Here is a 14,723-nt window from a genome sequence, read left to right on the forward strand (position 1 = left end):
TTAAAAAAGAAGAAGATATGGCCACATGAATGGATCAAATTAAAAAGTTGGAGGAGATACAGAATTTGGAACTAATCAAACATGTTCAAACAAATTTAAATAATTTCATTGAGATGGTTAAAGAGATAAAGGATATTGAGAAGACACTAGGAGGGCATAAAGAATTTGAAAGACTACATAGAAAAACAGCAGTTCTTACAGAAATAAAAAATATTGTAGATGAAATTACAAATACACTAGAGCCACACAAATAGCAGCATTGAGGTGGCAGAAGAAAGGATCAGTGCACTAGAAGATAGACAACTGAATTCAAATGCAGAAAAGGAAAAACATATATAAAAACATGGAATAATTTAAGCTGGTCTCATGATAATGACTGACAAGATGAAACATGCAAATACATGCATCACAGGTGTCCCAGAAGGAGAGGAGGTTAAAGAGCCAGGAAGAATATTTGAGGAAGTAATGGCTGAAAATTTCCCAACAGTTATAAAAGTCGTAAATATGCAAACCATAGAAGCCCAATGTCCTTCAAATAGAATAAATCTAAATAGACCCACCCCAAGACACATACTAATCAGACTGTCAAATGCCTAAGAAATGGAGATAATCCTGATATAAATTTATACACCCTTCCTATTAATGCCTTTAGACTCCTAATGAACGACAATGTATACAACAGATATTGCTTCTCTACAAGTTATATTTTACCTTTTAAATTTTGGAATTGCTTTTTAAAGAAAAAAATATTAAAAAATAAAAATTATAATTGCATAGGAAATGCAGCTTCTAAAAAGGGGCATTGGTTACAGTGCCTTGAATAAAAGGGGTCTACTCTAGTCAGTATTTTGAATAGTCTCTTTGGTGCTCCATAGGTTTAAACAGCTTAGATCAATGTATAATATATAGACTGAGATAGGTGGGGTGTGTGTTTCTTTTATATTGTGATAAAATAACAATTGTGAAAGGGTTGTTAAGAAAGGAAAACAAGCCTGACACCTGAGCCAGCAATGATGACTTATTTAGATTTATTGCAGGAAAGAAAATGTAGAGAGGTTAAGCATCCAAAAGTTAGATTTATCTTTTGTTCTTGAACCTAGTACAGATAATTTGCTCTAGTCAAATGACAGTTCCAAATCTGTAGAAATTTTTTGATCCTGCATTTCATTTTCCCTGTAATTATTTCATACCTCTGATCTTTGCTAGACACTACATTTGAAAAATTATGTACAGGAAGAACTTGATGTATACTATGATTTTATGTCCCTCTGTAAGAGATTTTCTTTTCACTGTGAATGGGCAGAGTCCTGGCAGCCTTTCACCTGCCTGAAAACCTTTCTCCACTTGATGAACCTGGTACCACACTCACCTGGTGTTCCTCCATACTGCTTCCCTGTGTGCTTTTTCTACATCTTTTTTACTGGTGTCTCCTCATTCCTTTGACTTCCCATTTCCTTGACAAGTAGGATTATCCCAAGGATCAGTCTTTGGATCTGTTATCTTTTCTTCCATTCTTACTCCCAAGATGCTCTAATCCAACCTCACATTTTAAAACCACATCTACATGCTGGTACTTCCCAAATTTTTATCTCCAGTTCATACCTCTTTTGAACTCCAGATCTGTACATATGACTGTGTACTTGACTAAATCAAATCCAACAGTTCTCAAAATTCCCCATCAGTTTCTTGTCAATTCCATTCTTACAAATACCAGGGTCAAAGACCACAATGTCATCCTTAACTTCTCTCTCTTTTGCACTCAAAATTTTAGCAAAATTTGTTAGCAAATATTGTCAGGTCTTCAAATTATATCCAGAATTGGACCATATCTCACCATCCCCATTGCCACTCTTCTGGCTAAAACCATACAATTTTTTGCCATTTTACTAACATTTTTAGTAAGAGAGATGTTGAAATTGAACTCATATCATTTAAAAACTAGTATAGTGCATCAATCCATAATATGGTTTTTGCTTTATTTTCAACTTTATTTAACACAGTGCCAAAAAAAAGTATTTTTATGTGACAGGTACAACCATATTACCAAGGTTTTTCAACTCAGATTTGATTTTCCTCAACCTGTGAAGAGAATCAGACTACAGGGTGTGTTAGAGGTGAAGACAGGGTGATGGAAGGAAAACAAGTGAGAAAGAGGTTCGGTTCTAGAAATTGTGGCAATGGATTGTGAATTACACTCCCATTATTTTATTCAAGAAAATTAATTGAACTTTAGATTTAGCAGTGACTACTTCTGGCTTTGGGATTCTCTGGCATCAGTATGAAACTAGTTCATAGGCAACTTGACTTACATTCCAAAATACCTATAAATAAAATAGTAAATAGAATATTTGTAATGTTATGTCTTTACTGACACATATCTTGGACATCAAGATATTCTATAATGATATGAGTTGGTGGATAGATGGTACAGAAGTGTTTTGATTTCCCATCTTACTTTGATGGATTGATGGATTTGGATTCCTAATAAATACTCAGTACATGTATTATTTTATGTTTTTAGAAATTCCAAAGCTTTGGCCCATCCTGCTTCTGTTAGTTCAGTTCTCTTAGAACAATCCCTTCCTAGCTCACAAGTAACATACATTACAATTATTCAGTCATCCCTTGCTTGTATCATGACTCCTACTCCCATTTGTTCTTCCACTATGCTGCCTTGACTTCAATACTCCTCCATAAACACATCAAGTTCCACTGACAGAGAATGAACATCTTTTTCAATCACGTAGTTAATGGTTGATATTGGAGAATCTATTATTAGACTTCAGGAATCCTTTATTTTTTGTATTGGAGATATTAATAAGAAGATACAAATATGGAGTGAAACATTGGGAGGGGAGAGTGGGAAAGCTCATCTGCTTTCTGGCTTTTAGGATTCTTAAAAATTAGTGGACTGATGATGGCTCCCTTTCATCCTCTCTGAATGATGTAATTAAGATAAATTCTAAAATCAAATACAAAAATGAGACAACATAAGTAATATGGTGTTTGATTATTTATGAAATGACATTGGAATAACTGGTTAATCATTTGGGGAAATTTAGATATCAGATTTTATACCAAATTATAATTCAGAGAGACTACAAATATAAATGCAAATAAAAGAAGTAATAGAATTAGAAGAAAATACAAGTAAAAATATGCATAGGATTAATACAGCCTCTCAAATAATGGCAGCAAATTCAGAAATAATAAAGCACAAGATGAATATATTTTACTGCATATTAATAAAATTGTCTGTATATCAATACCATCGTAAGTTGTTTGATATACTAAATAACTAATTATGAAATATTATTTTAATATAAATGACTGATAAAGGCTTAATATTCTTCATGTATGTAAATATCTTAGAAAAGAGTAAGGAATCATGAAAACTTTTACTCAGAAAGCAAACAAAGGACAGTAACATTCTGTTAATAAATAAAATAAAAATAAATAAAATATCAATAAACATTTGAGAAATTTTTCTATGTCCCTGGAAATAAATGAAATGTGAATTAAAGTAAACAAAAAACAAAGTATTATTTGACTCATTATTTTGACAAAGATTTGGTAGACTGATAATGTATCTTGAGTTTGCTATTAATGTATCTTCCAGTCTCCAAGGTCAACGTCCCAATTCCTAGTTGCATTAGTTAGCTTTTTGTTTGTTTGTTTTCTTTTGCTATATTAGTTACATTTAAAATTCATTAGTGACTTTGAAGCAGGGTCACTAAGGACACTTGTATTTTACCTTAGTTGATCCCACCTGTTACAATTTGACCATATAAAACATCAATGTTGTCTGTGGTGAAACTTTCAAGGGTATGACCCTGTGTTAAGACTCTTGGGTAAGATCTTCAACCCTTCTACAGTCAAAGAGGATTTCTGGCTTTCCACTACTCATTTACTTTCCATCTATTTAGCTTTTCAGATTATGCAGAAATAGCTCCTCTTTTAAGTTACACTGATATTGTGATTCATGATAAAATGTTAGACAGGATATAAGCATAGGTGGGTTGTGCATGTATTTCTACCACCACTTTTGAGTGTAAGTTTAATGAGAAACCATGACAAAAAATTATATACACGTCACTACTATTACATTATTGATTTATTGTGAGTTTCATTAAAGATCAGTGAGGCTAAAACAAAAACTGATGGCTGAATGACAGACTAAAGTGTAAGTATTTTCATACTTTTCAGGTCAATTATTTCTTTTCTTTTTTGAAATATGTGTAAAATAATTACATCTACTATTACTTTCCTAAATGAAGATAAATATTAATTTTAATTAATATTTAATAATTTTATATTTATAGATTTATAGATATGTTTGGTTACAATTAATAATTAAGTATATATTTATTTTAGATAGTCCATAAAGATGAGAAATTCATTTCATTTCTGTAATGACATTTCTTTGACAATATTAATCATGGAAGCAAATGGAGCCTGTTTTACATAATGGTAAAAGAGGTGGGCAATGAAGTAGTCAAATTTGAAGCACATCCAATGTAACATGTACTGTCCCTACTGCCAACACACATGCACACACATGCACACAAACACATGCCCCATAAAAGATACATAAATATAGCTCCCCAATGTAACCTTGGTCTGACATATCATCTATAAAATATCTTGCCATTTAAAAAAGCGTACTGTTTGAAATCTGAACATAAACAGAAATCAGAAAGTTACACCTGCACAATAATTAGAAAGTTTCTGAGACAGAATACTGAAGTAGGTAGCTAGCAGTATAGAAAGATTATTTTGTATATTGGAATAATACCCAAGATCAGCAAGAAATTTTGCTAGATGTTATAATAGGAAATAAGAAGCAATGAATTCAAAAAGGAAGGTGGCTGCAGGGAACAAAAATACCTGTTTTTCAATCTGAGCTCTTGCGGATTCTGCAAGTGTGGGTCTGCAGATGAGGCTAAGGTACCAGATCTTAGATAATACTTTTTTGTTAATGACCCTGAATCAGTACTTGTTCTGATAGGGTCTAAAAAACTTTAATGTACCTTGCTATGTAAATTCTATCTGAGACCATTTTCTCAGATAAGAAACAGGGAACCAGGCTATGGTTGGAAATTACATAATTACTTGTAATCACAAATTACTCAAAAGAGATGCTAGTTCCCAACTAAGTGGACCACATTCGAAGTAGTTAGCCTTACATAGCATTACCAAAATATAAAATAGAGTCCTAGTACAATTTAACTGACATTTTAGCAAAATGTTTGGATAAACACAATAGAGCAGAAATTATTAGTTCATTTCTAGAACTTCTTAAAAGGCCTTCTTACCTTATGCTTATTTTTTTATGATCCCTAATTTTTTGCATAGTCTGTATTTCAAGTATACGAGGTAAAAACACCCATGCAGTTGTGACCAGTAGAGCTGATGAAAAGCTTAGTATGGTGGTGGTACCCCAGAAAAACATGTTTTAAATGTTTTCCATTCTTATGGGTGTGAACTCTTGTAAATAGGACCTTTGGATGAGGTTACTTAAGTTAAGGTGTTTCCCAGCTGAATCAGGATGGGTGTTAATCCTATTACTGAAGACCTTAAAGGGAAGATCACAGAGAAAAATAAAGCTACAGGGAGCAGCCAGAAGCTGGAAATCAAAAGAACCTGGAAGAGAAGGGAGAAACCAGGAGAGGCTGCTGTGTACATGCTATGTCAGATAAAAGCCAAGGACCAAGGGTAGTCAGCCGCCAACCCCAGAATGCCACAGTTTTCTGGAAGAAAGCATCTCCCTAATGACATTTTGATTTTGGACTTCTCTGAGCCTCAAAACTGTGAACCAATAAATTTCCATTGTTTAAGTCAACCCATTGCATGGTATTTGCTTCAGCAGCCAGGAAACTGAAACACCAGGGCTGAGTGACTATGTTCTACTGCTCAAAAAGTGTTATACTATGGAATCATGGAAACATTAAATAAACTCTTGGATTGAACACAATATCTTTAAAATGAATGAAATGCCTTCTATGTAGACTCCAAGAGTAAAAGACTTCTCTCAAGTAGACTCCTGAACTATCAGTAAAGCAGATATCCTGGCACTTGTCCATAAACATGCATGATTTTTCATTCGTATACTTGGAAACAATTATATTCCAGGAAATGTGTTAGTATCTGAGCATGCTGCTGTGAACAAGATAGTTGCTGGTCTCAAGAATATCACTAATTGGTCTAACTGAGAAGATAGAACAACAAATAAGCAGTACAGTGCAGCTCTAAGATAGGGAAGACAGATGTAGAGGCACATTGGAGGTGTGCCTAGCCCAGATTTCTAGTCTTTATCTTTGCTTTCTTTTGCATGCCATAGGTTTATTTCACTTTTTTTGTCTAACTTCTTATTATTGAGGATTATATATTTTATGTGAGACCTTTACATTTTTATATACATAAATGTAGGCATTTAATGTTACAATTTCCCTCTCAGCCCTGCTTTAGGTGTCTCCCACATACTTTGCTATGTTGGATTTTCATATATATTCAGTTCAATTATATTTTTAATAATTCTTATATGGCTGCTTCATTCACCCATAAATTATTTAGGATTGTGTTGTTTAATTTCTAAGGGTTTGAAAATTTTCTTATTTTTCAGTTATTGATTTCTATTTTGATTCCATTATGCTCAGAGATCATCCTCCATATGATTTTAATTATTTAAAATTTGTTAAGGTTTGCTTGGTGATCCAAGGTATGGTTTATCTTGTTAGATTTTCCATTTGCACATGAAAAGAATGTCTACTCTTCTGTTGGGTGGATGATTCTATAATCATCAGCTATATCTGACTGATTGGGTCAACGTTTAGTTCTTTTATGCCCTTCTGTACCCAGTCAGCTAGTTCTATAAATTATCATGAGAAAAATGTTGAAGCCACCAGCTATAATTGCAGATTTTTGTATTTCTCATTTTGTTTCTGTCCTTTTTTTTCTTCACATATTTTGATGCACTGTTTTTAGGTACATATACTATTAGAATCCATATATCCTCTTGCTGAATTGACTCATTTATCATTATGTAATATTCTTTTCATGCCTGTTAATTTTCTTTTATGTGAAATCTACCTTATCTGATATTAATATAACAACTATAGCTTTCTTTTAATCATTGTGTGCATGGTATTTTTCTTCTCTCACTTTTAATCAACCAATGTCAATATATTAAAATTGAGTTTCTTGTATACAGCATAAAGATGGGCTATGATTTTTAATCCATTCTTATAATTTCTGTATTTTAACTGGTTTATTTATACCATTCAACTTAATTACTTATATTTGGATTTAGATCTATCATTTTGTTGGTTGTTTATTTTTTATTACCTCTGTTGTTCACTTTCCTGTTTCTCCTTTTCAGTCTTCAATTGAACAATATTTAATATTCCATTTTAAATTTGACTTGATCCATTTTTATTGGACTTTTTTAAAGTTTTAAAAACATTTATGGGTATGTGTATGCATTCTAGGAATTGAGCATACACACCTAATGTCTCATAGACTATTTAGTATCAATATTTTAGCCCTTGAGGAGTAATATAGAAACATTGTTACTCTATGGGACCCTACAGCTTCCTCTTTATGTTGTGGTTATAATATATATTATGTCTACATATATTGGAAACCCCAGCAGATAATGTTATACTTTTTGTTTTCAACCAATAATTTTAAGAAACAATTTGTTTAGAATTGTTTGTTGTTGTTATTGTTCTTTTTCATTTTTGCATGTTTGGTAGAAATACCAGTTCAGCCATTTGAGACTGGGATTCTCTTTAGGGGCTGTGTTAAATATACATTTGTTTTCTTTCATAGGCATAGGGCTCTGTAGATTAGATATTGTGTCTTGAATGATCTTTGGTATATTTTTATCATTCAAAGAATATTCCATTAATTAAAGTTGCCAAATCTATTCACAGAGTTTCATTTGAAATATTTAGTAAATGTATAATCAGTAGCAATTTCACATCTTTGATTACTGAGATAGATAAATTGTCCTCTTACTTTTTCCTGATCAGTCTGGTGATAGTTTTACCAATGTTATTCATCTTCTCTGAGACTCAGCTTTTGATTTCACTAATACTCTCACTTATTTTTCTGTCTTTTATTTCATTGATTTTTTCTTTGTTATTATTTCCTTTCTTTTATTAAGTTTGTAGTTTCATTTCCCTTATTTTTCTGTTTACTTAGGTTGGATGATCAGTAACTGATTTGGGATGTTCTTTTTCTTGAGAGGATCTTTGGTTCTATAAATTTCCCTTACAATACTGATTTAGCTGCATTCCACAAGTTTGTATGTTATTATCATTTTTCCCAATTTCAAAGATAATGCTTCTATTTTAAATCTTCATTGACTTTTGTATTATACAGAACTATATTATTTACTTTTCAAAAATATGGGGTGGAGGGGTTTCTATTTATTTTTCTATCATGCATTCCAAATTTAATTACATTTTAGTCAGGGAACATGCTTTGTATCACTCAATGCATTTTAATTCACTGAGATTTACTTTCTAGTCCAGAGGATGCTCTATCGTGGTATATGCTCTGTGTGCATTTGAAAAGAATATGATTCTGCTGTTTGGTAACGAGAGTGTTCTGTAGCATCAATTAAGTGAAGTTGGTTGAATTTGTTTTTTAAGTCTTCAATACCTGTACTGATATCCCTTCTACTTGTTCTTTTACTTTTTGAGAACAGGATGGTGAAATATCTTACTGTGATTGTGGATTTGTCTATTTTTCCTCGCACTTTTATCAATGCTTGCTTCATTCTTTTTGCAACACGGATATGAAGAATATACACATTAGGGAATTTTTGTCCTCTTAAGAAATTGACTATTTCATCATTATGAGGTAACCCTCTTTATCCCTGGAATGCTTCTTTGCTCTGATATATTTTTGTCTGAACTTAGCATGTCCTCTCCAACTTTCTTTGATTAGTTTTAGCATGATTTTTTAATCCTTTTTTAAATGCATTTCTGCCTTTATACATCAGGTGAGTTTTTTATAGCAGCATATAACTGAGTCTTTATTTTTAACTAAAATAACAATCCCTGAATTTTAATGGAGTCATTTGGACCTTTTTCTATTTGTTCCTTTTGTTCTATACACCCATTTCCCCCTATTTTTCCTGTTTTTCAGCCTTCATTTGGATTAAGTATATTATAAGCTTCCATTTTCTCCCTTGTTTTATAGAACACTCCCACCACCAACAGAAGGATAAATATATTTTTCAAATGCTCATAGATCATTTGAAAGATAAACCAGATTCTGGATAGTGTTTTTACCCATATGTTGATTTATTTTCTGATTACTTTCAGATGTGTGTGTGTATGTGCATGTGTGTAATCTTATCACAAACTACCTGTAAGAAATTTCATACCACTTCAAATATAATATGATGACATTAGCACCATGTACTTCCTTTTCCCATTTGGCTGATAATATCAATTACATATGTTTACATACATAATGCTTTTTATTACTTTTAATTTTAGTCAGTTAACTTTGGAAGATAATTTTTAAAAATATGTATTATACATCTAGACTCTTATTTAACTTTTTTAATGCCCTTCATTCATAATTGTAGATTAAAATTTTAATCTCATTTTATTCCCTTTTGCATGAAGAACTCTCTTTACTATTTCTTTAACATTGATCTGCTGGTAATGAATTCATTGAATTTATGTTGATATAAGAAAGACTGTATTTCATCTTCATTTATTAAAGTTATTTTTCCTGAGAATAAAATTCTAATTGATTGTTTTTGGTTTTTGGTTCAATACATTAAAGATGCTCCATTGTCTTCTGGCTTTCACCACTCAGATAAGAATTCTGATATCATTTATATCCATTTCCCTCTTTAAATGATTAATCTTTTTCACAGGCTGATTATAAGCTTTCTGTTTATAACAAGTTTTCTATAATTTGCTAATGGTGTTGCTTTGTACAGAGGACTTTATATTCCTTGTGATATTGGTTTGTAGAGCTGCTTGATTAAAGTGCTTTATATTTTTCAATTAGCTTCTAAAATTTAAAACTATTGTTCCTTTATCTAGTTGTCTGTCTTCTATCTTCTTCTCCTTGGTGACTCCAGTCACACTTATATTGGAATCTTTAGAACTTTCCCAGAGTATACTGATTCTCCAATTTTTTGTCATTTATTTTTCTTTCTATTTCGGGTAGTTTCTACTGCTCTTTCTACACAGTCACCAGTCTTTCCTTCTGCAGTGTTTAAATTGCTCTTACTCTCATCCTATGTAGTTTCCATCTCAGAAATTTGTTTTATCATCTCTAACAATTTCATTTAGCTCTTTTTAACTGCTATATCTCTACTTAATATGCTCATATTTCCTCTACCTTCTGAGTATGTGGAATACAGTTATTAAAATGGTTTTAAAGTATTTGTCTACTATTTCCTTCATCTATTCCTTTTCTTGGTCTGTTGTTATATATTGTATGTTTCATTATTATGGGTGATAGTTTCCAGTTTCTTTTCATACCTGGTAATTTTCTATTGGATTTCAAGCATTTTTAATTATTTTGTGCTAGATATTTTTTTGTTTTATAGTATTCTCTATTATTTTCTGGGATACATTTAAGTTCTTTGAAACAGTTTGATTTTTTTTGAGGCTTGTTTTTTGCCTGTATTAGGTGGAACCAGAAAAGATAATTTCAGTCTAGGGATAATTTTGCTACACTGCTAAAGCAATTACCTTCTGTGTATTCTACTGAATTCCCTTGAATTACAAGGTTTTCTACTCAAGCTGGTGGAAAAAGGAATTTCTTCTGAAGGAATTGTTCTTTCTGGTATTTCAGGGCATTCCTTTTCCCAGCCTCAGCAGTTTCCTCACAGGCATTCAATGATCAGTACTCAGTTGAAGACTTGAGGATTCCCCTTTGAAGATCTCCAGGGCTCACCATTCTCACTATCTGCCATCACCACCCCTCTTCTGTAGCTCTCTTCTTTCTGTTACTCCGCCTTGTGACCTGTAGCTGCCTTGGCTTTCTCCAACTCACACTTTGTCTTTTCAGCTCTGGAAGACCACTAGTATTCTCCTGGGCACTACTTCACCGTGCTGCAGGCTGGAAACTCTCTCTAGTCAGTGAACTGGGTTACTGAAAACTTTGCCTTACTTGCTTCCCTCTCTCAGGGATAGCTTACCTTTACTGCCTGATGTTCAACACCTAAAATCTATCGTTTAATATTTCTTCTACTTTAGAAAAAAAAGGTTTCAAGAGTGAGAGGAAACTCGGATATTCTGACTCTACCTTGACTGGACATGGAAGACCCTCTGTCAATATTTCTTTAAATATTGCATCTTCTTTCATTCTTTGTCTTTTCTTTCAATGCTCCATTACATATTTGTTTGAATTTTTAGTGCATCCCATATATTTTAGCCTGGATGCTTAATTTTGGGGGATGCTTAATTTGGAGGGATGTTTAATTTTGATTTATCTGTCAGTTCCTTTATTTTTCTTCAGCTGTGTCTAATCTGCTCTTTTACTTATTAAATTTGTAATTTTGTTTTTGGCTTGAAATTTACATTTGATTTTTGCTTGTAATTTCTGTGGAAAATCTTAGTTTTATCTAATGCAATAAAAATATTTATTTGTGTTATTGTAATGTGGCTGAAAACGTCAATATATGCATTCTCTATGGGTCTCTTTTATCTTTGTGTTCATCTTAGTTTTCAGTCATGAAGTCATATGTCCCCCAAAGATTAATAATTTTTGTTTTTTTTATGTCACCCTGGTTAATGCATATGGAAAAATTATAGGGATAATTTGAATCACTTGATGAAAAGTTCCTCTTCACAATGACACTTTCCTTTGCTAAGAGAGACAGTTAGGCCATATTATTTAAATTCAGTCAGACAGTGAACTAATTATAATAGAACTTTAGTATTTATGAGAGATGGTATAATTCTAGTCAATCATAACTCCTAAAATTTAGTCCTTAGAAGTCTCAATTTAAAGGGCATGATATCTCCCCAGTACTTTCTTCCTTTTTAGACCATGAAATCCAACTCTATTTTTTTGTCTTCCAAAACCCATGAGAATGTCAGAGGCTACATCAAACCCTTGTGATGAAAAATAGCAAATATCTTAATGAAAAATATGTTGTCAAGTATTATGTGTATACTTGGTTGCTGAACCCACAACAGCCTTGGTTGCTGAACCCACAACAACCTTGTTGCATTTTAATGCTTTCAATTAAATCAGTTTTTATTTATTTCCTTGCTACTTTATGTTGTTTTGCTTTTTCCATATTTTCTAGTTGCTTTCTGAATGAGGGTTACATAGGACTTTTTATAGTAGTAATTTTCATGATATTTAAAGCATCAAAAAAAGTTTTAAATGTGATAATTAAATTTTGTTGCAGAAGGAAGAATATGTTTTATAAGCCAAAGATAAAACATTTGACAGCTGCTGTGCATTCTAGAGAATGAGAAAGAACTAAAAGCCTCAAAATTCTTTTCAATGGAATCCATTTAAAATAAAATTACCGATCACTGAACCCATAATAAATAAGAGGAAGGGTCATTTGACATTTTTCCTTTCTTGTGCATTAAATATTTTCTGACAACTCAGAAGAGTTTAGATACTTTATCTCTGAAATCTTGCCTGCAGATTGCCTAAAACACCAAAGATAGTAATGAGAAGTCACACAGCAATAACCACATTCATCTTGCTGGGACTTACAGATGACCCAGAGCTGCAAGTTCTGGTTTTCACCTTTTTATTTCTCACCTACATGCTGAGTATAACTGGAAACCTGGCAATTATCATTCTTACCTTCACAGACTCCCGTCTTAAAACGCCTATGTATTTTTTTCTTTGTAATTTCTCTTTCTTGGAAATCTCCTTCACAACAGTCTGCATTCCCAGATTCCTGTACAGCATATCAACTGGGGACAATACCATTTCTTATAATTCTTGTGCCAGTCAAATATTTTTTTTTTGGATTCTTCGGGGCCACAGAGTTTTTCCTCTTGGCCTCCATGTCCTATGACCGCTATGTGGCCGTCTGCAAACCCCTTCACTACATGACCATCATGTGCAACAAAGTCTGTACCATCTTTGTTCTCAGCTTCTGGATCTCTGGGTTCATGATCGTCATCACACCCCTTAGTATGGTCCTCCAGTTGGAATTCTGTGATGCCAACACCATTGATCATTTCAGCTGTGATACATCTCCTCTTTTTAAGATCTCATGCTCAGAAACATGGTTTTTAGAGCAGACTGTTATTATTTGTGCAGTGTTCACATTCATTATCACACTAATTATTGTGATTCTTTCTTATATGTATATCATCAAGACAATATTAAGATTCCCCTCTGCTCAGCAAAGGAAAAAAGCTTTTTCCACATGTTCTTCTCACATGATTGTTGTTTCCATCACCTATGGCAGCTGCATCTTCATCTATATCAAACCTTCAGCCAAAGAAGAAGTGGACCTCAGTAAATGGGTATCTGTGCTCAGTACATCAGTTGCCCCTTTGTTGAACCCTTTCATTTACACCTTGAGGAATAAGCAAGTGAAAGAAGCTTTTAGTGACACAGTGAAAAGAATTGTATTTATCTTACAAAAGTAAGAGCATGCTGAATTTGAGCAACCAAATGAAAATGAATGAATAGTTCTTTAACATCTCTTATGGAAGTTTTAACTAGTTCACTCAAGTTAACCTTTCCATGGTCCTTTGAATCTTGATTTCTGAATTTACTCTGATGAAGTAATTCCATTCCTTCTCCTCTTTAATCTCAATCAGAATTCTTTCTGTCATTAAGAGAAGATAACAATAGACTTCCAGCAAATAAAACCTTCCCACACCTTTCACTCAGCTTCTCCAAAATTATTCCAAAGAGAAATTTTATAAATTGATTTATAAATCCTGGAAAATTCTTGGAACAAGAGTTTTTCTAAACTTCTTCATCTTAAACATGTGAAAAATGCTGAAAGAAACATCTGAAATACATGAAGAAATACTTCATTCTTCTTTTAAGTTATTAGTAAGACAAACTTTAACATAAAGAAACACAGAATAGTTATATCATGTACAATTAAAACTAAAGGATGGAATTGGAAAACAATTATGACATTAAAAAGATATAATTGGGGGGCAAGATGGCAGCATAGAGAGGTGTGTAATTTAGTTAGTGCACTAAAGCAAGTAGTAAATAACCAGGAACAACTAGCAAGTAGTCTGGAACTACTGTTGGGGGACATCCGTGACTAGTCACACATTGTACACCAGCCTGGAAGGGGTGGAACAGCTGAGATTGCAGCACAGAATTTTAAGTAAAGCTCCTCAAACTGCAGAGCTGGTGCCCCTCCCCCACCAACATGGCAGGCTGAGTTGCAAAACCTCACTGTGGGAGAAAGAAGCAGTTCCTGCTGGAGCAAGGGAATGTAGCTCAGCCAAGCTCCAGTTGAAGATTTAATTAACAAATTTGGACTGCTGAATACAAGCTACAGGCACAGATAAACCTGGAGCAAGCAAGAAATGAATCTGAGGTTCCTCCTAGCAGAGAGGAGGCAGGGCTGATGGAAAACAAATACATAAGTAGATAAAAACAGAGGTTTTTGGTGATGGCTGAGCTCAGAGTACTGGAAAATGGCTGTGTCCCAAGAAAGGGTCACAGAGAACCTGGTACCAACTCTGCTCAACTGGTGAAACTGGGGGTGGGTGGGTAGTGGCAGGGGC

General features: G+C 33.2%; 1 protein-coding gene across 1 annotated transcript; it reads left to right on the forward strand.

The window, feature by feature from the left end:
* The first annotated feature begins 12,673 nt into the window (after positions 1-12,673).
* Positions 12,674-13,613, forward strand: LOC119542245 (olfactory receptor 6C2-like). Its single transcript, XM_037846832.1, is given in 2 exon segments — positions 12,674-12,970; positions 12,972-13,613. Coding segments are annotated over 2 exon segments (939 nt in total).
* Positions 13,614-14,723: the final 1,110 nt, after the last annotated feature.

Source organism: Choloepus didactylus, chromosome 8 (assembly GCF_015220235.1).
Source record: "Choloepus didactylus isolate mChoDid1 chromosome 8, mChoDid1.pri, whole genome shotgun sequence".
In the NCBI taxonomy this organism is placed as follows: domain Eukaryota; kingdom Metazoa; phylum Chordata; class Mammalia; order Pilosa; family Megalonychidae; genus Choloepus; species Choloepus didactylus.